General features: G+C 41.4%; 2 protein-coding genes across 5 annotated transcripts in view; one reads left to right on the top strand and one right to left on the bottom strand.

Annotated features, from left to right (window-relative positions):
• The first annotated feature begins 20 nt into the window (after positions 1-20).
• On the top strand, positions 21-23338 carry Scrn3 (secernin 3). 3 transcript variants are annotated; one of them, XM_050121522.1, is made up of 9 exons: positions 45-95; positions 1803-1916; positions 2394-2554; positions 4511-4692; positions 5962-6158; positions 9015-9224; positions 15137-15299; positions 16362-16536; positions 19631-23338. In XM_050121522.1, exons 3-9 carry the CDS (start codon positions 2396-2398, stop codon positions 19799-19801), a joined length of 1257 nt encoding a protein of 418 aa, XP_049977479.1. In that variant the 5' UTR covers positions 45-95; positions 1803-1916; positions 2394-2395; the 3' UTR covers positions 19802-23338. The 3 variants fall into 3 exon arrangements, with proteins under 3 accessions (XP_049977487.1, XP_049977470.1, XP_049977479.1); XM_050121530.1 differs by lacking the exon at positions 1803-1916 and having other exon boundaries at positions 21-95; positions 21097-23338; XM_050121513.1 differs by lacking the exon at positions 1803-1916 and having other exon boundaries at positions 21-95.
• Positions 20936-24891, bottom strand: part of Gpr155 (G protein-coupled receptor 155) — a 40686-nt gene continuing 36730 nt past the window's right edge. For both annotated transcript variants that reach the window (XM_050121492.1, XM_050121499.1), the window contains exon 17: positions 20936-24663. In XM_050121492.1, the coding sequence (XP_049977449.1) occupies positions 24363-24663 (301 nt within the window). In that variant the 3' untranslated portion in view covers positions 20936-24362. The remainder of the gene's footprint in view (positions 24664-24891) is intronic.

Raw genomic sequence — 24891 nt, 5'->3', positions numbered from 1 at the left:
CTTCCGACGATTAGTCCTGGCCCTGCCCCTCCGTTTCCGGTGATTGCCTTGGTGGCTGCGGGTGCGTACTCGGCGTCCGCGCGTGCGCAGCGGAGGTAAGCTCGGGAGCCGGCTCTGCGCGCCATTCGCTGATGGCGGGGTCGCGGGCAGCTGTGGCCTCTGCTGCGCGGGCCTCGCTCCGAGCGCCGGCATCGGGAGTGGGCGAGGTCTTGAAGTTCGAGCCCAGCACTTTCTGGCAACGCCGGCTCCAGTTGCAAAAACTTTTTTGTTTGCTTTTGCAGCGCAGTTCTCATGTAGTTAACGGAGACGAGACAGTAAACCTCGCGCTGTAGGACGTTTGTGAGACCCAAAGGATTGGTGTTGTCGAAAGCATTGGGATAGACTCTTAGAGACCGAGGCTCTTCCCTTCTAGTTGTTATGGACAGAATCTCTCTAGTGTTGGCTGTCTTTGAATTCACAGATCTTCCTGCCTTTGCCTCCCGAGAGCTGCGAATAAAAGCGTGAGCCACTATACGCGGCTTCCTTCGGTTATTTCCAGCTATGCAGAAAGATATTCAACAAACACCGTGAATGATGACAACACGTTAGGGCCAAGGGCTTTCCTCCCCGGTGCTGTTTTTAGTTGCTGCCGCTATCCCAGTTAGTGCGTCACTCACTGGGACTTGATCGTCCTAGGGTTTGGTGTGGGTATGGCTGTTAGTCCACTGGCCTCTAGCAAGGATAAGAATAAGCCAGATTAAAACAGGCGACAGCTTTTGTTTGAGGGTCGAGTGTGTTGCAGGTTTTTGAATTGTTTTATTTGTGACACGGACTATGTAACTCTCAAACTTCAATCACAGGCATGCGCCTCCTAGCCGAACTTTCACCTTCAGGGTCATACTGAATCAAGCCTTAAAACAGCAGTACTAGATGGTGTTTTATTTTACTGATGAACCTGGAAAAAAAGAGGAAGAGAATTAATAGCCTGACTAAGTTATGTATTGGGCTAGCTAACTTTGGAGCCCTGTAGGTAGGAGATCAAAACTTGCAGAGAGGAGACACAAGAAAAAAGCAGTGATCACTTCTTCCCATCTTTGAGAACAGAAGAACCCTTATTTTAAAATGTGTTCCATGGTGAACTTGTTTCTTGAGTCATCTTGTTTGTTTTGAAGCGGGGTTTCGCTATGTTCTTGAATTATGGTAGCACAGGCTAGCTTCAAACTCTAGTTCATCCTGTCCAGTGCTAAGATTAGAAGTGTGCTACCATACCCTGCTTCGTTTTCCTTTCAGTAAAACATTTATTAATTCATATTTATTTTATTTATAGCTATCATATTTTTATTCTGTTTTAAAGAGGTTAGAATGCTCGTGTATAAAACTATGCTAAGATTTGGTTCTTATAAAAGAAGGAAACTGGACTGGAAAGGTAGCTCGCCGCTTTTCCTGAAGACCTGAGTTCAGTTCCCAACACAGGCTTGAGATGCTTCGCGACCTTCCCTAACTCCAACTTCAGGGGGCTTAAGGCCCGTTTCTGACCTTCTTGGGCACCCCCATACTTACGGCAGACAGACACATAATCCATACACATGAATAGTAAAGACAAATCTTAAGAAATTTAAAATAAAAGGAAACTGAAACTAGGTTCTGAAAGCAAAATGAAAATGTAAGATCTTGAATTGTTCTAAAAGTGAGGATTTAAGATTTTCCCCGTCACAAATGAAGACAATTTGTATGTTAGTCCTACTACTGGGATTTATTAACTTCCACCCGGAAACCTTAACAGTAGTGACTTTGTTTATTTGTCTGTTTTCTGGTTTTTCCAGATGGGCTTTCTCTGTGTAACAGCCTGGCTGTCCTGGAACTCACTTGGTAGACCAGGCTGACCTCAGACTCACAGGGATCCTCCTGCTTCTGCCTCCCAAGTGCTAGGATTAAAGGTGTGTGCCCCACTATGCCCAGCCTTACATGATTTCCCGTAGATAAACACGTCTAGTAAAGGGCCTCATGCAAACACTGATACCACAGACTAAAGCACGTGTAGTAGCTATGGGCAGAGTAAAAAGAATTGGGAAAATTCAGGAGAGAGGTTTGCAGAAGAAACCTCTATAAACATTTGACCTGTGCAATAGGAGAAAGTGGTTCTCGTTGCCATTGTATTGTAGTAGCAAACGGTTAATTCCTAAATCATATTCTAATTTTTATAGTCCATTGTTTCTTTAAGACAGGTCTTAATATATAACCCTGGCTGCCCTGGAATGCACAAAAGTAATATGATATTGAAAACTCTGCTATGTACCCCGTCTTAGGTTTATCCCTCGGTTGTAGAGAAAAGCTCTTTGCTTTATGTGTGCTTAAAAATGTTTGCTCTTTTTATTTTGAAACCTCTTTATTATGCCTTTTTTTTTTTCTTAAAGAGATGGAGCCCTATTCCTGTGACACTTTTGTGGCCTTACCTCCAGCCACAGCTGGTAATAGGGTCATTTTTGGGAAAAATTCAGACAGACTCTTCGACGAAGTACAAGAAGTAATTTACTTCCCAGCTGCAGTGCACAATGATTTAAGCAAACGTCTTAAGGTAGGTTAAAAAAAATATGTTGTGTTAGCAATATCTATCTTTAAACACATCAATAATGAATACTCCTTTTTTTAAAAAATTTTATTTTATGTGTATGAATATTTTACCTGTATGTATGTTGGTGTGCCTAGTGCCCATAGAGGTCAGAAGAGGGTGTAGTATCCCTTGTAACTATGGGGAGCTGTGAGATGCCCTGTGGGTGCCAGGAACTGAGCCCTGGTTCAGTTACAAGAACCGCAGGTGCTCTTAACCACTGAGCCGATTCTCCAGACCCGTAAATGGTTCCTTCTCTCCCTAGCGACCACTGACGTTAAAAATTCAAGAATTTAAGTTTAGAAAAGGTTTGAATCGAAAATAGAGTTCTGGCCTCTTTATTTCAATAATTTAGAAGAAGCTGCTAAAATAATAAATATCATTATCTCTCTGATTGGATATCTGAATGCTTTTTATATGTTGTATGTGTTGGTTGTGATGAGGGATTTCAAGTCAGCTATTAAAACCTGGACGCGACCTTAGGCTGAGAGTGGCGAGTGGATGACGGATGCACTAAGGGCACGGAAAAGTCGGGCAGCTTAAATGCTGGCCTTAGGGGAGAGTAGCAGTCTGCGGCGGCAGAGAAGGAACATCTAGATTAAATTAGGGCTTACAGAGTGGGATTGGCGTGTTGGCTCAGTGCTTAAGAGCACTTGCTGTTCTCGCAGAGGACCCGGGCCACATCCATCCCTAACATAACTCCAGTTTCATAGTATCTGATGCTCTCTTCTGACCTCTGTGGGCAACAGGCACACATATGCATAGAAATGCATGCAAGCAAACATTCATACAACAAAATAAATTAAAAAAAAAAAGAATGATTTAGTTAGAGCTGGGGCTTCAGCTGACAGATCAAAAGGATTCTTCTCAGTATAGAATAAGAAAAAAATATTTCAGATTTTATAAATAACAGGTTTTTTTTTGTTTTTGTCCTATGGTGCTGAGGATCAAACCAAGGGCCTCTTCTATGTTAGACACATGACCTGCCAATTGAGCCACATTCTCAGCCCTATAAATATGTTTTGTAGTCCATCAAAAAAAAGTTTATTAGGTGTCTGATAATACCATCAACATGCATTTTATGTATTCCCCTCACCTCCTACATGCACATTAAATAATATTGCCTTTAATTTTTTTTATTTAAACAGTCTATTTACGTGGAACTCAAAGGTTTATATTATCTTCTGTTGTTATGAACTTTCTGGGTCCCTGATGTTCTAGCACTATTAGGCCTTAACTAGAAGGCTTTTTGTATCCTAGGCTGTAGTTTTCTTTTGCTGTAAATGTTGGTCCCCCTGGGACATCGTTCCTATTCCATACAAGCGTGTTTAGATCTACCCCATCATGTAAGACAGCTTCCCACCGCTGTGAGGAGTCCTCCTGGGTCTCTTCCACACGACATCCTCCCTACCTAAGGGTCTCAGGTACCTATGAGTGCGAAGATCACCGGTCAGGACGTACTAGAACCATGAACTTGAGAACCGCTTTCTTAATCTTCAGCTCATCTTAATTACTCTCCGTGAACCGGTTTGAAGATTAATAACTATCACTTCTGAGCTGCCAGGGCAACGCTGTTCACGCTCTTCCTGTCCTTCATACTCAGGGTTTGTTTGATCTCAGTTGATGGAGAAGTCTCTGTTTCTTAAAGGAAGCTTCGTGTTCCTGTATCTTTGTAACCGACTTGCCTTAGCAGGATGTATTATAAAGGACATACCCAGAAAGTATTTAAGCAATAAATGCTTTAGAGTCGATTCTGAATGAATTTTGAAGTTAGTGCTTTTATTATTGAAAATTTCAACGTGGTTCCATTTCATCCACCTTCATCGCGATCATGTCTTCCCAACGGTGTTTTAAATTCTGGAATTTGGTAACTCTCCACTTTGGATTTCATAGTTACATGCCTTTTTTTTTTCTTTTTAACAGTGTACTTACATAGAAATTGACCAGGTGCCTGAAACATATGCTGTTGTCCTTAGTCGCCCAGCTTGGTTGTGGGGGGCAGAAATGGGAGCCAATGAGCATGGAGTCTGCATTGGGAATGAAGCTGTATGGGGAAGAGAGGCCATTTCTAAGGAGGAAGCACTTTTGGGCATGGATCTTGTCAGGTAACTAGTATGCTGCTTCCTTACTATAGAATGTAGTTTCTGTCCCGCCCAGCCCTGCGGCCATTCAGTCCCAGAGAAACACACAGAGGCTTATATTAATTACAAGCTGTTTGGCCTATTATCTCAGGCTTATCATTAGCTAGTTCTTATAACTTAAATCAACCCATAATTCTTGTCTGTGTTTAGCTTGGTACCTTTTCTCAGTGCAGCATTCTTGCTTCCTCTGCATCTGGCTGGTGACTGACTCTCTGCCTTTCCTCTTCCCAGAATTCTCCTTGTCTGGCTTCCCCTCCTATTCTTCCCTCCTGGCTACTGGCTGATCAGCATTTTATTAAACCAATATGAGTGACAAATCTTTACAGTATCCACAGCAACAGATTATGTAAGAAATAACTGAATACCAGTCACATGTATTTTCACACCAGCATGCAATTTCACGACTCTTAAATATCACTAATCCATCTAGGGTGGATGGCTCAATCCATACACTGTTTACTGAAGAAGCGTGAGGACCTCAGTTTGATCTCTGGCACTTATGTGCACCTGTAATCCTGCACTGGAGAAGCAGAAGCAGGCAGATTCCTGGGCTTGCTGGGTTGCTAGTCTAGCTTCATTGGTAAATTCCAGTTCACTGAGAAGCCCTGCCTCATAAAATAAAGTGGAATGCAATTGAGAAAACTGTCGGACATCAGCCTCTGGCTTCTCAGTGCATGCTTGCATGAATGCATACCCTAGTCTGGCTTCTCGGTGCATGCTTGCATGAATGCATACCCTAGTCTGGTTTCTCGGTGCATGTTTGCATGAATGCATACCCTAGTCTGGCTTCTCAGTGCATGCTTGCATGAATGCATACCCTAGGCACACACCCACGTAAACATGTATATGCACTACACAAACACCTGCTGACACTTATGCACACCTATGCACATCATAAATTGGTGAGGAGCCAAAATTAGAAGTTATAATTAATCAGAAATGCCTGAATTGCTTTATTACATGGTTGACTAATCCCTTCACTTTATAGAGACATATCAGTCTTAGACATAAAATAGCTTTGCAATAAGTTACTGAGATGAAAGTTGACTCCAAAAATGTTTTCACTGTCCCAAACTGCCTTCAAAAGTGTGACTTTAAAGGTTTTACTTTACATATTAACTTGTTCTTTTTTTTTAACATTGAATGTAGCAAACATGGCGTTTCTTGAACATGAAGTTAAGATGAATAAAGGAAATTGTTTTTAATTTGAGATCCTTAATATTTTTATTTTAGACTTGGCCTTGAAAGAGCTGATACAGCTGAAAAAGCTCTCGATGTCATTGTCGACTTATTAGAAAAATATGGCCAAGGTGGAAATTGTGCAGAGGGTGAAGAATTTAGCTATTACAACAGTTTCCTGATAGCGGATAGGAATGAAGCTTGGATTCTGGAGACGTCAGGGAAGTACTGGGCAGCAGAGAAAGTCCAAGGTATGAACAACTTTGCAATTTGGTTTATATAATTAATAAAATAGATCTTTAACCGTAGCTAAAGCATTTATTTGCTTTTCAAGAATTATAATCCGTTGCATTAAAGGATAAACCGCAGAGCAAAGTTAAAATTAGGAAGAACATAAAGGGAGAGAGAACTATGATGAGAAGTCTTACAAAAAAATAAGCACGCAGCATTGTCTACGCAGCAGCTTTTGGCTGTTTGTAGTGTTTTTTTTTTTGTTTGTTTGTTTTTTTCTCTTTTTAACAACTACTTTTCTAACTTTGGACTGAATTCCAGAACTGTACCATATGTAAATACAGAGGTAAAGAGGAGGGGGTTGGTCTGGGCATGGGTGACTCTGGGCCAGTGTTTAGAGTGTATGGACACAGCAGTAAGACAAAATGATGCCCTTGACTGTATCAGTGCAGTCTGATGGCTTTGGAGCTGATTGTCCCCATGATTTATTTGTGCTCAGATATTCCTCTTATTTCTGTGTGTGTGTGTGTGTGTGTGTGTGTGTGTGTGTGTGATATGCATACATGTCTCTATGTGTGTGGGGCGGGTACACATGGCCACTCTGTACAAGTGAAGGTCAGAGGACAACCTCTGGTGACTCAGTGTCCTCTTGTGGTAGGGTCCCTATTATTTGCTGCTCCTGCGCATGCCTGGCTAGCTGATCCATGTGATCTGGTGATTTTCCTATATTATCTTCCGTATCACCACAGAAACTCTGGGATAAAAAACACTGCTACCGCCCTCAACTTTACATGAGCCCTGGGGATATGAATTCAGATAACCCATTAAGCTCTCCCTGCAGCCAGTTCTCTTCATTTCAAGGGAAGAAATCCAGAGATGGAAAGCAACTTAAAGCAGCGAGGGGAAGTCTCTTCACCCCATTCTCAGTGCGCTGTTTTGTGGATAGAGGACATAGTCGCATGCTTCTTGTGTGCTTCTGTATTGATTTCCTAGTTTGACAGAAGAGATGAGAGCCGCATGTAAAAATACTAAATGGAGGTTAGCTCAGTTGTATTGTGCTTGTCTGGCATAAAGCAAGTCCTGGTTAATCACCAGCATTGCACAAAGCTGAGAATGGTAGCCCATTCCTGTAATCCCAACATCTGGGAGGCATAGAGGTAGGGGGCTCAGAAGTTCAAGATCACTGCCACTCTGAGGTGGTGGTGCACACCTTTAACTTCAGCCCTCAGGAGGCAGAGGCAAGCAGACCTCCAAGTTCAAAGCCAGCCTGGTCTACACAGCAAGTTCTAGGATAACCAGGGCAACACAGAGAAACCCTGTCTGGAAAAAGTAAAACAAACAAACAAAAAAATAGATGATTGTCTACTTCATACATACTTTGAGTCCAGCCTCGGCTCTAGGTAATCTGCCTCAATTAATCAGTTAGGTAACTAGTTAATTGAGTAGATGATGTTGATCCATGGGCGCTGTGAACATGAAAGAAAGGAAAAGTCACTGTGAACTTCCTGAGGCGTCCAGAAAGACTTCAGGAAGAAGCCTGCTGTGGAAGATCAGTCTGTTCTTTTTCAAAATAGGCCATTGCCAGTTATTTTCATGGACTTCAAAAGTAGTTTGTATATTTTTATGTTTGGCATTTTCTATGCTTTAATAAAATATATAAAATTATATTTAATGTATTTAATTATTATAAATAATAATGCTAACTGAACTGATTATATCATTGACCACTTTTTCTTTTATTAAACATGCTATGGAAAGACAAAGGAATGTATAGTATTGAAAACGGCCTTACCTAGCCATGGATAACGAGCGTCTTCCCGGGTCTGATTAGCCTGCTGAGATCACCTTGCTGCTGCCTTCTCTTTCTCTTACTGTATGATCTCAAGAACTAGATGGTCCTTTTGAGTATCCACAGCACAGACGTGATACATCCTTCTGGCCATTGCGTAGTCTATGTGTGTGTTGAACTGCTAAACAAAGTGTCACACGTCATACCGTGAGATACTACTAGTAATAAGGAAATGGTGAAGTGTTGATAGCGTGTTGAGTTGAATTATCCTGAGGTAGAAAGACCAAAAGGCAGGGCAGCAAGATGGCCCAGCAAGTAAGGGTGCTTGCCGCCAGCCCTGACAACCTGAGTTTGATCCCCAGAGCACAGGGTAAAGGGTGCCTGTGTGCACATACACACAAGAAAGCAAATGTACATTAAAAAAGTTTAATAATTAAAAAAAACATAAGGCTATTCACTGTATATTTCACTTAGGTAACATTCTTTAAAAATGTTATTTGTGTGTATGTGGACATGGATGCTATGACACATGTGTGGAGGTCAGAGGACACCTTTTGAGAATTAGTTGCCTGTTTCCAGCATGTGGGCTCTGGGGTTTGGATTCAGATGGTCAGGCTTGTGGCAAGTGTCTTTACCCACTGGGCTACGTTACCTGCCCCTATGTAATATATGACACTGAGTTATATTAGAGTAAAAAAGTACTAAGTGCCCAGAGTTAATGAATTATTAGAATTAGGAGATTCATGGCTTTGATATGAAAGAGTAACAGGGTATAAATATTCTTTTTCTTGACATTATCAATACCAATGTTCTGGTTATGATCTTCTTCTATACTTTTATAAAATGTGGTGAGTGGAACTGGAACCATAATGAGTGTATAGTCTCTCCGGCTTACTTCACATAACTGCATCCGAGTCTACAGTGACCTCAAAGTTTCATTTTAAAATTTAATTGTTTAGACCATGCAGGAGATGTCCATGGCAGAAAACTTACATTACGTCTAAACAGCGATTTAAAAATCATAATGTAGAGAGAGATTCTTCCTGTTCAAGGTAACTTTTTTTCTCCTTCCCATCCTTCGAAACAGGAGTTCGTAATATTTCCAATCAGCTCTCCATAACAACCAGGATCGACCGGGAGCATCCGGACATGAGGAACTATGCTAAGCAGAAAGGCTGGTGGGATGGCCGGGAGGACTTTGATTTTGCTGCAGCATACTCTTATATCGACACAGCTTCAATGATGACGTCACCAAGCAGATACTGTCAGGGCTACAAGCTTCTGAATAAGCACAAAGGTAACTTTAGCATTTAAATAATGAAAAAATGAATTTTATGAAGATATAATCTTATACTTAATAAAAAATAGTTTGAATAAAACAGCATCAGGATAATGTAAGCTATTTTTTGATATGTGTGAAGTAGTAAACCGTTGTGAGAACGCACTGATTCTTTCTGAGGGTCAAGTTCAGATTCTTAATCCTCAGAAACATTTTTCTTTTTTCTTTTTTAAAGTTTTATTTGTTTATTTATTTTGTTTACAGTGTTCTGTCTCCATGTGTTCCTGCAGGCCAGAAGAGGGCACCAGATTTCATTACAGATGGTTGTGAGCCACCATGTGGTTGCTGGGAATTGAACTCGGGACTTCTGGAAGAATAATCAGTGCTCTTAACCTCTGAGCCTTCTTTTCAGCCCCCACATTTTTCTTTTAAAAAAACTATTTGAACCAGGATTTCACTATACATTTCTGACTGGCCTAGTATTCACTCTATAGACCAGACTGATCTTGGAACTCACAGAGATCTGTGTGTCTCCGTCTTCTGAGTGCTGGGCCATCACACCTGGCCATACTGCTACTTAATTAGTTTTAACGGTAGTATTTCTGTTTGTTTATATGTTTTGTCTTATTTTGCTTGTGTGTGGCTTTCTATATGCTCACATCTGTGTTCAGGTGTGCAGACCCATGGTTGTGCGTTCGGAGGCCTGAGGTTTGATGTTTAATGTCTTTTTCAGTGGCTGTTTCAAAGTCTCTCATTGAACCTGGAGCTTCCCTTTTTAGCTAGGCTGGCTGGCCAGAAAACTCCTGAGAGCTGCGGTTACCGGTGTGAGCTGCCACCCCTGGCTTTGATCTGGGTGCTGGGGATCCAAACTCAAAGCTTGCAACAAGTACTTTCCCAGAGAGCCATTTCTCCAGCCCATGTGTCTCAGTCAGCGTTCTGTGGCTGTGCAGAAACCATGACCAAGCCAATTCTTACAGAAGAAAGCATTTAACTGGGGACTGGCTTACAGTTTCAGAGGGGTCAGTCCACAGTCATCATGGTGGGCAGTGAGGTGGCATGCAGGCAGGTGTGATGCTGGAGAAGTAGCTGAGCTTTACATCCTAATCCCCAGGTAGGAAACAGAGAGAGACTGGGAGTGGTGTGGGCATTTGAAACCTCAGTGCCCACTCCAAATGCCTCCTAATGCTTTCCAAACAGTTCATTCACTGTGGTCTATCTAGTTAAGACTGCCTGAATCAGACTTTAGCCAACCCTGTTTTTAAAGTCGGATTTAATTTTTCATTACTGGAAATTATGTAGCCTGTTTGTAGCTTGTTTATATTACACTGTGGTTTCCATCCTGGAATGAGTTTTCTTTTTTTTTGGTTTTTCGAGACAGGGTTTCTCTGTGGCTTTGGAGCCTGTCCTGGAACTAGCTCTGTAGACCAGGCTGGTATCGAACTCACAGAGATCCGCCTGCCTCTGCCTCCCGAGTGCTGGGATTAAAGGCGTGCACCACCATCGCCCTGCCCTGGAATGAGTTTTTGCAGGAAGACCGTGAGGTTGGAAATCTATGCGCATTATGTATTTATTCATTGACCATATACATTTTAAGACTTGAAACCTGGTGGGAAAGTCAGAAATCTTCATTAATTCGGATTTCCACCAGCAATATTTGAATGCCAATTTCTAATATGCTTATCAATTTAGAACATTACTTTTTTCTACTCACGCAAATTTACAGGCAAAATTAGCATATTATCTCTAATAAATGATTAGAGATATCATTTATTAATGATATTAGACACTTTTATATTTATCAAAAAATTGTGATTTTCTATAAATTGCTTATTTATTATGTTATTTTTTCCCCCGTTTTTATTTTGGATTACTACTGACTCTTAAAAAATAACCTCTAGTGAGGCATGGTTGTGCAATCTTTTAAGCTTAGTGCTGAGAGACAGAGAGAAACCGAGGATCTCTGCTTTTGACAACAATCTGGTCTGAGTTTCAGGCCAACTAGGGCTACACAATGAGACTCTGTCTCCAAAAACAAAACGAAACAAAAACCAAAAGAACTTCCAATATACCTTTCTTTACTTGTTACCAAGTAATTTCAGCAAAGTGCTTTTAATTTAGATTACTGAGTGCAGGTGATTCCAAAAGGGTGATTGTAATGAGAATATGTAACTGATCTACTTTATTCACTTGGAGAATAGTAATAATGATTTTTTTTTGAGGTGGGGTCTCACTGTGTATTTCCAGCTGCTCTAGAAGTTGGTCTGTAGACTGGGCTAGCCTGGACCTCACAGAGATCCGTCTGCCTCTTTCTCCCAAGTGCTGGCATTAAAGGCCTGGACCACCATACCCAACCTGTATAAAATATGTCTATAAGTAGTCAGGAAGCAATTACTGAGAGATGGATCAGTGATTGGCATTTGCCTTTAGATATTCATTAAATCAATTAACCTTATGTTAGCTATTTGGTATGGCAAAATAGTTTGTGGCAGAACATTCTTGGAACAACTTAACTTTCTTTTCAGGGTATTTATTATCTTAGGGTACTTTAATATCCAAAAGAATGTCTTCTAATTTAAGGTTTCCTATGAAGTTTTTCAGTGTAAGTTTGACATTTTACAAATATTTAACAACCCCCCCCCTTGTTGGTAAAGTGCTTGGCAAATTCACGAGGGCACGGATTGAGATCCCCGGCACCCACATGAAAAACGGATGTGGCAGTATGTGCCTATAATCCCAGTGGTGGAGGTTTTGGGGCTCAGCGGCTAGCTGGTCCAGCTGGATCAGTCTCAGAACAGAGGAAGATACCTGATGTTCACCTCTGGCCTCCTCTGCGTGCACATGTGCACCCCTGCTAGTGCACAGCCACCCAAGCCTCACAGAATGGAGATGAGCAATATATAATCAGAACGGAAAGGAATGAACCAGGTCTGAGGCCTGAGGCCTGAACAAGCCTTGAGGACTCAGCATTTGGTAGCTGAGGGGGAAGACCCAGACAAGTTCCATACCTGACCTGTATGGTGAAACTGTCTCAGAGAAACAGTATAGAAGGAAAATGTCAAGACTCCCAAGGTTGAGGGTAACTGGACCCAGCAAAGAAAAACAAAATAATTAATGTTAAAAATTAATTAGCTACCACACTGAAGTACTGCCGTACTGAACTGTAAGATAATGGAATCACAGACCCGAAATGCACGCGTGAATATAGCAACGGATGCATCCGACACAGACTTCAATCCCGTCAAGTGTGATGTGCAATCCACCCAGTTTTCTACGCTTTGTCAAAAGAGTAAATGTCTTTCCAGTAGTTCCATACGAAATTGTCCACTGGGATATTAGGTTTAAAATTTGCTATGATTTTTCTAGATAAAAGAGCCTACTTCCCTTCTTTCCATCCGTCCCTACCTGATGGCTATTAAGTGTGCTGCATGTATACCCAAATTGTATCTATATTCACACGTGTGTTTTAAGTAACCAGTCTAAATTGCTGTGAAATTGCACCCTGCGCTTTGCGTTCACTTTGCTGCACCTTCCGCCGCTGGCTCGGTACTTATTCAATGCCTGCTAGTGGGTTACTTACAGCCGTCCTGCTCGAGTGGCCATGCAAATCCTCCTTTCATTTTAAGAATTGTAGGTTTTGAATCCTGAAAACATTTCTATAATACCTATATTATCACAGTGTTACAGCTCTGACATTGTGTTTTTTTTTTTTATTAAAACTTGCCATTTAGAGGAATTTAGACCCGAATCATTTTTAAATCTCACTAGATGCTGAAGCATTGTGCCTGATAGATGGGTGTGAATGGTAGGGTTTTGCTTTATTGTTGAGTTTAATATCAAGGGCTGAGTGTAGCTGTACCCCTCTCTTCTCCCCAGTGTTATTCAGGATTCACTGAAAACGGTACAGCACAGCTTTGCTAACAAGTTTCTGTAAGTTCAGCCAGGTATTTTTTGAACTTGAAATCATGGCTCTGTTATGAAGGAACTAGGTAAGAGCATGCATATGTGCATAAAACCCATTGCCATTAATATAAAACGGCTGGTCGCGGCATCTTTAACAGCAGGCCATTAGATTCTTTCCTATGAAAGAATTTCCTTTTTCGTTGAAGCATCAGAAGTCATAATTTGGATCCAGACTTGCTGTGAACTTTTTTTTTGATCCCCATATTGGGGGGGGGGCGTGCTGACCTTTTAGATTGTCTATGAGTTAACCCAGAGCCGGGGTTATACTGGGTGTATACTAAGCACACACACCATATTAAAATTAAAATATGCTTCCAGCCCCAATTACCGCAGGGTTTCGTGAAAAAGAAAAACCTGTCGTCAGTTGCCCATAGGTAAATGAAGATTATTTGTTTCTTTAGAACTAATACGACTTTAATACAATAATTAAACATTTCCAACTAACATATCCTAGTGTATCTAATGGCAGAAAATATATTTTACCTTTTTCCAATTTAACTAAAATTTAATTTTATTATTTGTCTCCTGCCCCTCCTGTGTATGGCCTCCTCTTCTTTAATCGTTGTTGCACATAAATGTATGTAACAATATAACCCGCCGAGCTCCTTCAGTGTTGCCCACGTGTATCTGTTTCTAGGACTGCCCACCTGCTGTTGGGTAACCAGCTGGGGCTCATCCCTGTGGAAGATTGGCAGTCGTTAGTTACCTGTAGCTCTTTATCTAGGGGATAGGGCCCCCATGAGATTCCCTCCGTCTATATCAGGGTCAACTGTTGGAATTATTCAGGTCTTGTTTAGGCAGCCATGTTGTTGATAGAGGGTGCAGTCTCACCGTAGGCTTCCTGGTCCTCTGCTTTGAAATCTTTCTTCCCCTTTCGTGATGTTCTCTGCGCCTTGGATACCAGAGCCGTGTTGTAGTTCCATCAGCTGTGGCTGGGCACCCTACAGCGCATCACCCATTCTGCTGTTCTCTGCATTTTGAGTATCTTTCTGTAACGGTCTCTTGCTGAAATCTACACTTATGGTGGATAGAAAGGTACACGTATAGAGTGCAGTTGGGGTTTATGCTGGGTTAGGAAAGCGGGGGCAGTGGGGTCTCTGGCGTCTGTTGCCTCGCTAGCCGTGGAGTTAGCAGGATTTCCCTGCTGCTGAGGAGGTTTGAGTCTAATTAGGCAGTTGCCACGTAGCCGGGTAAGACTTCTGATTGCTTTGCTCCCTTAGCCGTTTGCAGAGTAGCTTCTGGTAATATGAAAGAAAGCTCGTCTCAGGGAGGAGGCTTTTGAGTTAGCTCCAGCTCAAATATGCTGAGTCCTTTGTCCAAACTGTGTGTTGTCTTCAGCAATAGGGACTGATCTTCGATTTCTGGGCGGCAATCACTGGCAGCAACAGTAGGCTGGATCGCTTGGGGGAATCTCTTGTAATCCTCTAAAAACAACTTGAAAGCAGGTCTCTCCTACCTGTTACTGGAATGGGGATTTTGTTAGTCTGCGGCTCTTGAGTAACAGGAGGCTGACTTATCTGATAAACGAGAAGTATGTTGGTGGGACGGTTAAAGGCTTACTGTTGGCTGGAGATAAGTGCCTGGCATTAGACTGCAAGTCCACTGCTTAAAGGCATGAATCAGCACCCCCGAGGCATGAATCAGCACCCCCAAACAACTTAGATGAAGGCGGTTAAGAAAAGACCATTCTAATGCTTTGGATGAACCTTTTCTTTCTCTTACTTTTCAGTCTTTCATTTTAGATAGTGAATCCAGGACTTTGTGCCTGTTAGACACTGAGATACATCCTAGCCCAACAACTCAACGTCCTGTGTAATACTTTAGAGGTAGTGTGATGAACATACTCTCACCCCCACCACCATTTTGGCGCTAGAGAATCAATACTAGTGTGTATTATTTTATTAATAGAGAAAAGCTTATGTTTATAAAATATATGCATTATTTGATGGGTTTTACACTTATTTCCTCAGGAAACATAACTTTCGAAACAATGATGGGGATTCTTCGAGATGAACCAAGTGGCATCAATATGAAGGGAGAATTCCTGAGCACCGCAAGCATGGTTTCTGTTTTACCTCGAGATTCCAGCCTGCCTTGCGTTCACTTCTTTACGGGGACTCCACATCCTGAGAGGTGAGGTCCCCCAAATACTGCAAACCACCAAGAGATCATGGGGTAGGGCACAGTCATTAGTGTGTAGATGAATTTGTTTAAGCAATTACTTCTTTCTAAATTTTTCATTTTGTGTGTGTGTGTGTGTGAGAGAGAGAGAGAGAGAGAGAGAGAGAGAGAGAGAGAGAGAGAAATGTGCAGGTGACTGTAGAGATCTGAAGCATTGGATCCCTGGAGCTGGATTTGCAGGTGGTTGTGAGCTGCCCAGTATGTTGGGAACTGAGTACGTGTCTTACACTGAGTCATCTCTTGAGGCTTTAACTATAATAATGCATTGTCTGTGTGGATTTTAGTTTGCAGTCTCTCTGTGTATATAATGGTTCTCATTTTTACAGAAGGTTAACGGGTTCTTGTATGTGGTTATCCTGATTGGCTGTGGGATAATACTCCTGTGCACTGTAAAGATTTGTCACTTGAATTGGTATAATAAAATGCTGATTGGCCAGTAGCCAGGCAGGAAGTACAGGCAGAGTCAGAGAGTCACCAGCCAGCTCTTTGGGGGCCTGTCACCCAGGTTTCAAATAAATACACAGAGACTTATTGAGTGCCTGACCTTAGCTTGACTTGTTTCTAGCCAACTTTTCTTAAATTATCCTGTCTACTTTTGGCCTCTGGGCTTTTATCTTTCTCTATTCTATAACTCTTTCTTTGTTTCTTTTGAGCCTAGATTTCTCCTATTTATTCTTGCTGCCTGGCAGCCCCACCTATCCCTCTCCTGCCTAACTATTGATCGTCCAGCTCTTTGTTAGACCAATCAGGTGTTTTAGGCAGGCCAAGTATCACAGCTTCACAGAGTTAAATAAATGCAATATAAAAGAATGCAACACATATTTGCATCATTAAATAAATATCCCACAGCTTAAATGAATGTAACACATCTTAAAATAATATTCCACAACAGGTAGGATCCAATTAGAGTATATGCATTATTATTAGAAACCTCAATTAGAAGAAATCTAGGAAGACACAATAATTGTTAGGGTTTTTTTTACATGCAAATTCAATAAAAACCCTTTCTTCTAGGTCTGTTTTTAAGCCTTTCATATTTGTACCACATATTTCACAACTGTTCGATACGCAGTCACCAACATTTGAACTTGAAAGGCCCCTGGCAAGGAAGCCATATGTCAAGCCTGACAGAAGACACCCACTCTACCAAAAACATCAACAGGCCTTGGAAGTGATAAGTCACAATAAGGTATGGTTGGGTTATATTCTCTGTTGTCACATCAAGGATAGTTTAAGGTGTAATTCAATTCATATTTGGAGTATTAGGTTTCTTTCCTTAATGTAAAGAACTCGGTTAGAAACAGCGACTAGGTTTGACCTTTGGCTGTAATGTGTATGTTGTAGGCCGGATAGCAGTGTTGTACACCTTCAATCCCAGCACTTGGGAGGTGGCTCTCCGTGAGTCTGAGGCCTAGCCTGATCTATAGAGACAGTCTCAGGACCGCCTGGACTACACAGAGAAACTCTGTCTCAAAAAACAAAGACTCTTTTAGAAAAATTTTTAATTCTGAACATAACAAAAGCTAACAGTGGGGCTGGAGAGATGGCTCAGAGGTTAAGAGCACTGACTGCTCTTCCAGAGGTTCTGAGTTCAATTCCCAGCAACCACATGGTGGCTCACAACCATCTGTAATGAGATCTGGTGCCCTCTTCTGGCCTGTAGGCATACATGGAGGCTGAACACAGTATACATAATAAATAAATAAATCTTTAAAAAAAAAGCTAACAGTTACAGAACACTTATTATATATAAGTACAACCACTTTATGAGGAAGATAATATTATTCTGTCAAGATTCTGAGACCCAGGGAAGTTGCATAATTTTCTTAGTACACACTCCACACGAGAAAGGTCTCCGAAGGGCAGCTAATCTGGTCTTTCTATATGATGCCTGACTCCTGCGGCCCCACACAGAACTGAAAGTGATTTAAGGTCTTTGGTCACCTGGCATGTCTAAGTCCCCAGACCCAATGCCTCATAGTGCCAAAACCGAAATACAACTAGAAAAAGTGATTAAGATTTTATAGATGTAAAATTATGAGCTGGGTTTTTTGTTTGGGTTTTGGTTTATTGTTTTGCTAAGAGACAGGAGCTCACTGTATTTTCCTGACTAGCCTGGAATTTATGGTGTAGACCAGGCTGGCCTTGAACTCACAGGGATCCACCTGCCTCTGCCTCCCAAGTGCTGGGATTAAAGGCATGTGCTGCCACGCCCAGCTAGTGTTTTGTCTTAGTTTTTTTTTGTTGTTGTTGTTACAAGAATAATAGATGCTCATTATTTTAAAACTTGAAGCATTATAGAAAAGCAGTATATCACTTGAAATAGCATGTCCAGAAATTGACACACATTTAAATTGAAACAGATTGAAAGATAATTTTATAATAGGCCATACCTCTTCACTTCTCCTTAGCCTTTCCTCCCAACTCTGGAGAGAGAAAAAAAAAGACAGATTAAAAAGCGAATGGGCACGCTGTCTAAAGGCAGGCATCCAGTCATCCCAGTAGGAAGATCAGCTATCTTGTGTGTTTCTCATCTGTCCCTCTCCACCACTAAGGTGACCCCAACCTCTTTGTACTTTCCAAGATAAGGGCTCATTAAGTTGCCCATACTGGTCTTGAAGTCTCTACAACTTAGGCAGAGCTTGAAGTTTTGATCCTCCCGCCTCATCTCCAGAGCCGCTGAGATTACAGGCCGTCTGGCCCTTGTGCTTTCTTCATTCTCCTTAGCAATACATGCTGGAGTGTCCGTCCGGTCCATTGATCCACCGGCATAAATCCTTCACTGCTAATGATAGCACTGACGTGTTTGCAGCCTTTCCCCATAAAACTGCTTTAGGAGGTAGGCTTTATGACAGAATTAAGTATTTGGTAAACGAAGTTGAATTGGTTTAAAATCTCCTACTGGTTTAGGCTCTAATGAACATTATTGGTTGACATTATAAAGAAACGGAAGATAGTGGAACTTGAGGGACATGTCATAGAGCTGGGGTCTGCCTCTTTAAACAGCTACTTCTGTGCTGTAAGGAGAGTCACTAACGCGACACCTTTCATTTGCACATCTTGATTACCAGAGAGACTGGAACTCTTACCGTCAGTTTCTCCTCAGTGATTTCGCTGTTTCTTTTCCCTTAGTTTATTTATTGATTTTGAAAGTCTTCTGATTTTAGTCAAGAGGCAAAAATATGAATATTAACTAATACATATGTAAATGAGCATATATATTAAAGATAGGCTCTTACCGTATTGCCCAAGTTGGACTCCCACTTTTGAGTCTCCTGCCTCGGTCTCCAAGCAGTGGAACCGCAGGTGAAGACCGCCATACCCACCATGCTTCTTTCCAAGTCAGTTAACTGACGCTAAACATCTTAATTTAGTCGGTTGTATTTGTTTTCATTCTTTAACGCACCTGCTTTGCCTCATATCAAATCATTTTTCTGTATTTTATTTCTGTTATATATGGTTTTTAAATGCTTTTTAATTTTTTGTGTGTATGTATATAAATATGCATATGGGCATACATATGCTACAGTGTGTCTCTCTGTCTGTCCGTCTGTCTTTCTGTGTTAAGCCAGAGTCAGTTTTTAGGAGTTGGTTCTCACCCTTGACTACATAGGTCCTGGGGATAGAACCTCAGGTCCAGGCTTGGTGGCAAGGACCTTTACTTACTAAGCCAACATATGTGTGCCTTTAAAAAATCCTTAATTCTCTGCCGGGCAGTGGTGGCGCATGCCTTTAATCCCAGCACTCGGGAGGCAGAGGCAGGCGGATCTCTGTGAGTTCAAGACCAGCCTGGTCTACAAGAGCTAGTTCCAGGACAGGCTCCAAAGCTACAGAGATACCCTGTCTCGAAAAACAAACAAAAACCCTTAATTCTCTAGGACTGGTTAAAATGGCTCAGCAGGTGAAGGCATCTACCCCCAAGACTAATGGCTTGGGTTCAGTTCCAGGACCTACATGGTAACAGAAAAAATCAACTCCTAAAAGCTGTCCTCTGACTTCCAGGCAAAGGGTGGTAGCACATCAACACACACACACACACACACACACACACACACACGTACACAAATGCACACAAATAGATACCTGAATCTGGAGCAATGATTTTCCCCAAAGAAAACCATTCTTTTTTCTTCTTTTTCTTCTTCTTTTTTTTTTTATTACTTTTGTGTCTACAGAATAGAAAAATAACCAAATAAGTAGAAACCAGAATAAATAAACCTTGTCAGAGGATTGGAATTTTGTTAGATTCGTGTATGTGTATTTACTTTTATCATTTTAATTAGGAAAAAAGCAAGACAATGCTGGAAAACATGAGGAAGCTGGAAAAAGAAGTGTTTGAGGAGATGGAATCAGTTCTCCAAAGCAAACATCTTGACGTGGATAAAACTGTTAATCTCTTTTCTCAATGTGTAAAAGATGAAATTAAAATTTATCAGTCAAATATTAGCTCTTAATGATATATACATGGTCAAAAATCTTCCCCATTGCCCTGATAAATGGATACAAAGGTACTTTAAGGAGATCTGATCTTTTCTTCATAATACTAAGTGACATTCTGACTGTTAAAGTCACAGTAATGAGTATTCAGTTGCAAAAAGCACAAAACATTAACATGATACATAGGCTATTTTATTATATTCCATAGTGCCCTTCAGGCATTTTCTCAGTTAAGAAAGCTCGGAGCTTCTTATTGAAAAAAAAGCAATGGGAAGTATGTCAAGTGAGTTTTTGTGCTTTAGGCAAATAATAACCAGCCTTAGAAAAATTAGAAAACTGTCTGAAGTCTAATGCCGCATCCCCTCAGAACTGTCTTTCTGTTCTCTTGGAAGTTTTCCTCTCTCAGAATGCGGTGCGGCTGGAGTCTTAGAGGCGTGTCTTTTCAGATTGGCTCCTCCCACACAGCTTTCTCCACGCCTCTGCTGCCATAGCTCATTTCTTCTGAGCGTGGAATCTGCCTTTCTGTGGGTGTGTCACCACTGAAGGGCATCTTGGTTGTTTCCAGACTTGGGCAATTGAGAGTAAAGTGTGCAAGTGACTGTATAAGTTCTGAGTGTTCAGCCCATTCAGGTTAGGGCCGAGGCAACCGTAGAGCCATCTTCCAGATGCTGCCATTTCTGCCCCCTTGAGCCCATTGTTTCCTTCCCAGCTAGTTGTCAGTGTGTGGGGATTTGGCCATTCTAATAAGTGTACGGTTTTTCACTTCTTTAGGTAACAGGGATTGATCCTATAACCTTGTACTTCCTTTTTCAGTTGAATTTGTAATTCCAAATGGTATATGACGCTGAGGTACATTTTGAACGCTTATTTCCATTTGTACATTTGATGGGGTGTCTGGGTCTTGGCCCATTCTATAATCAGATGCTTCTGATTTACTTATTTTACTTGGGAGTCTACCCTTTTTCTTAGCCTTTAAATTTTTACTTTATATGTATGAGTGTTTTGTTTCATGTATGTCTGTGTACCAGGCACATGCCTGGTGTCGTCAGACGGTATGAGATCCTCTGCAACTGGAGTTTCAGATGGCTGTGAGCCGCCGTGTGGGTGCTGGGCACCAAACCCAGGTCCTATGCAAGAACAACAAGCAACTCTTAACCACGATCCACTCTCCAGCCCCTCCCACCGCTCAAGTCTAAAACTCTTAAAGCTCGTTGTTCTTAGGATAAAGCCTCAATCCTTAACACATCTGCCCTTTTTATATATTACTGCACGTTTGCTATTGATTTTTGTTTCAACGATGGTGGTCTTTCAGGTCCTTACATGCGCATTCCTGCCCCATGGCTGCTCCCTCTGCTTGCTCCTTCCATTTCCGTGAGTAGTTCTCTTCATCTTTAGAGCTTGCTGGCAAATGAGCTTCTTAGGATTATATTAATTAATTATACATTAATTATATTAATCATACATTTAAAATTAATCCAAATTAATCATACATTTAATTATTTCACAGAAAAAGTTCCATGAAGGCCCATTGTTCAATATTATGTTTGGATGCTTTGGTATTATATAATACTTATTAAAGGAACAAATACTGGTGAAAAGAATGTATACAGACCTTTCTACAGAAATTTAAAGTTATTTATCTGTATAACTTGGTAGCCTCCTAAGTTTGAACCCTAGAAAAATTCAAGGATTATAAGGCTATGTGAGTTGATGTATAGAGATTGTTATTGTGTATGTATACAACAGGATATTTGAGATGTGAGCGCTCATGTTGGTAATTAATGCCTTGTGTATATTAGAAATTTTAGTATTTTCTTAAATTTCATCTGTTGTAAGAGTAAAAATAATAAACTTAGTTATTTTACATAAAATTGGCTTATTTGATCTTTGATGAAAATATAAGCTTATATATTAATCTCTAATACATTTCCTTAAAAATAATTATACAGAGTGAAAGTTTGGAAGCAGAGTTTCTCTTTGTAAAAGTATTGGTTGGCTGGGTTTTTTGAGACAGAGTTTCTCTGTATAGCCTTGGTTGTCTTGGAACTCACTCTGTAGTCCAGGCTGGACTCGAACTCAAGAGATCTGCCTGACTCTGCCTTTTGAGTGTTGGAATTAAAGGCATGTGCCACCACCGCCTGACTAATTCTAAACAGAATTTTACAAAATACTTTTGCAATGTTGGCCCACACCTTTAATCCCAGCACTCAGGAGGCTGAGGCAGTGGGAACTGTGAGTTCGAGGCCAGCCTGGTCTACAGAGCAAGTTCCAGGACAGTCAGGGCTGCACAGAGAGACCTGTCTCGATAAAAAACTGCAGGAATGTAAAGGCCACCTTTTCCTGGAGAGCACTCTATGATCTTGGACTCTGCTTCCGGTGTCACTCATCTCCTGACCACTTATAAAGATGTCTACTGACAGCCTGCTTGCTCCAAACCCTGCAGAGCCAGAAGGTCATGAGACAGTCCAGGAAACTCACTCAGAAAGCACCCAGAGTTTACAGACAAGACTTGGGTGGTATGGTCAGCATTATTTGGATCATCCAAGGAAAAGATGGTGACAGTGCCAGTTAAAATAAGTATTTTATTGAGAAACGTGCTGTCAGTGAGAAGGGAACATACAAATATGTCCATCTAATAATTAGCTTATCCTCAATCCTAGAATTAGTCCTAGAAACATCCCTTGAAGGCCTCCGTCCTCTGAAACAGCAACTCACTCTGACCTATGGTTTTCTTTTAGAGCCTCCCATGGAAAATAATGTTTCAGATCCCTCCATCTGGGCAAACAAAGGAGCAGACCTAATGCGGTTCGCTCACAAACAAAACAGACTCCTGCACTTGAATTCGAGTTGCTTGCGGGCGTGTGGATTCTGTCTGGTGTCACCAGAGGCTGCTGGAGCAGATGTTTCTGCACACTCCTAGGCGTGGGGAGTTACAGTTGGCCGTGTCTTTTATCCCCCTAAGTTTTAGAGTGATGTTTTTCTGCCTAAAACATCCTATTTCCATGATCATAACATAACTAAGTATCATTTCTTTTTAAATACACTAGGCTTCCATGCAAGTTTTTTTTAATTATGCATTTGCTTAATTAATGTATATTTAATTATACATTAAAAGGGTCAGGGCACCAACCCCATAAATAATTTTCTAGGTGGCTCTTGTATATGAAACACTATGAGATAAATAATGTTTAAAATAAGTTAAACTATCACTGATATCTATTAATCAAGTAGTTGTTCAAAGGCTGTGCAAATTATCTGAAGATAAAGCTTTATCTGAAGGTGTTATGTTCTGGCGTGGGGACCCTGGAGAAGAGTGTCTCCTGAGAGAAGAGGTGTTGAAATGGGATTTGCCCTTCTAAGGGTGAAGAGACCAGAGCCCTTCCCTCTCGTGGGTGCGGCACCATCTGTGAACCTGCTGAGTGTGCCGCCTTGATCTAGCACTTACACTTACTACTTACTTACTATAAGGAAGATTTCCTCTTGCCTGTGGGCTATCTCACTGTAAGAAAGACTTCCTCTTGCTTGTGGGCTATCTCATTCATGTCATTTTTTTTTTTTTAAAAAGGCTTTAGTGGACTAAGCAACATCTGGTGTTTTTAGACAGGGACACATTAAAGACTAAAGGTAGGATGCTAGAATTTTAAATTTCTGACTACACTTTTTCAGTTCAAGGAATAAAACGGATTTTCCTTCTACAACAGGATACTCTGAAAGTCCCAGAAGTAGTACGCATTATGGCAATACTTTTGATAACATTTAAATCAAAATGCTCAGATTGCTTAAAATTTTAGCTTGAAAGATTATAGAGATAATATTAATGTTCTTACTCTTCTCTTATTGGGACACATTAGTACTTTAGAGAAAAGACAAGATAAGACAAAGCTTTAAAATTGGCATTTTATCAAAACTAAATTTAAAAATTACTTTAAAAAATAGTGGGATTAGCCAGGCATGGTGCACACACCAAGAGGCCCTGAACTCAGGAGGCAGAGGCAGGAAGATCAGGAATTCAAAGCCATCCTTGGTGACGTAGGGAATTCGAGGCCAGCCTGACTTCATGAGGTCATATCTTAAAAACAAAACAGTAGTTTTAATTTTCAAATGGGAGTATTTGTCAAAGACGTGGAAAGAAAAATAAAAGCTCTTACTAGAACAAATAAAAATCTGTTTGGGGGAAGTGTTGTTGATAAATGTGAAGTTGTCTTAAGGTTCATTTTTAGAGCAGCAAACCTGCCAAATTTGGCAATTTAAAAATAACAGCCAGTTGAATACTGACTTTGAAATTATAGCGAACATTTGCAGAAGGAGAGATTTTAAAGTATTAGAACAGTGGTGCCTAAAGCGATCATTGCACCCGTTATCAGAACGACTGACTCCAGGCTTTCTCTGGCCGGTTTCCTATGTGCTTTTCCCCGCACATGAGGTCATAGCATGTCAGGACACGGTAGGAATGCATGTGCCCCTTACAGGGGAGACGACAGAGGCTCAGAAAGGTAACCTGTCCCAGATTCCACAGCTAAAAGTCCCAGGTGTGAGACTAGAGGGTACGCGTCCACGTGGGGTTCTTGCCTTTGTAATTTAAGTCTTAGGGGAAAGTGAGGCTGGAGACGAGTGGCCGATTTCTTTATAGCTTTCCTGTTGGGGGGTGCTTACGGTCACAGCAGGAGGACTCTGTTCAGGACTCTTCTGAAGAAACCTGTAAAACAAATACTCATCCCGGAACTCGTATTCGTTGGTGATGTGTTGGATGACGCCCCCCTGCACCAGTCTGTCTCCGTAGATCACGGCTTCACCGCGGTCAGAGGCAAGGCCCACTTCAATTAGCCAGTTCACCAGGTCACAGCCACAGAAGGTCCCGGCAGAGGACTTTGCACCACACCTGTGTGTCAAAGGAGGAATGATTCAGCCGTCTGTTCTGTGACTCTGGTATCAGCGCTGCGCGACGGAAGACGAGCAAAGGAAAACCAAAAGGAAGTGAGGACGGACAGCATGACAGTTCGGAGCATGACAGAAACGGAAGTGCTCTAAACGCTACAGAGCCGCTACCCTTCCTGGCCCTGGTGACAGGTAAAATAAGCCAGTAATGCTTGTGAAAATAAACACCTCT

This window comes from Alexandromys fortis, unplaced genomic scaffold (assembly GCF_014885135.2).
Source record: "Alexandromys fortis isolate MF-2015 unplaced genomic scaffold, M_Fortis_MF-2015_v1.1 scaffold_8_9099976_23576923, whole genome shotgun sequence".
NCBI classification, from domain to species: Eukaryota; Metazoa; Chordata; class Mammalia; order Rodentia; family Cricetidae; genus Alexandromys; species Alexandromys fortis.
Note: the sequence above shows the minus strand (reverse complement) of the source record. Positions and strands in the feature narration are given on the sequence as shown.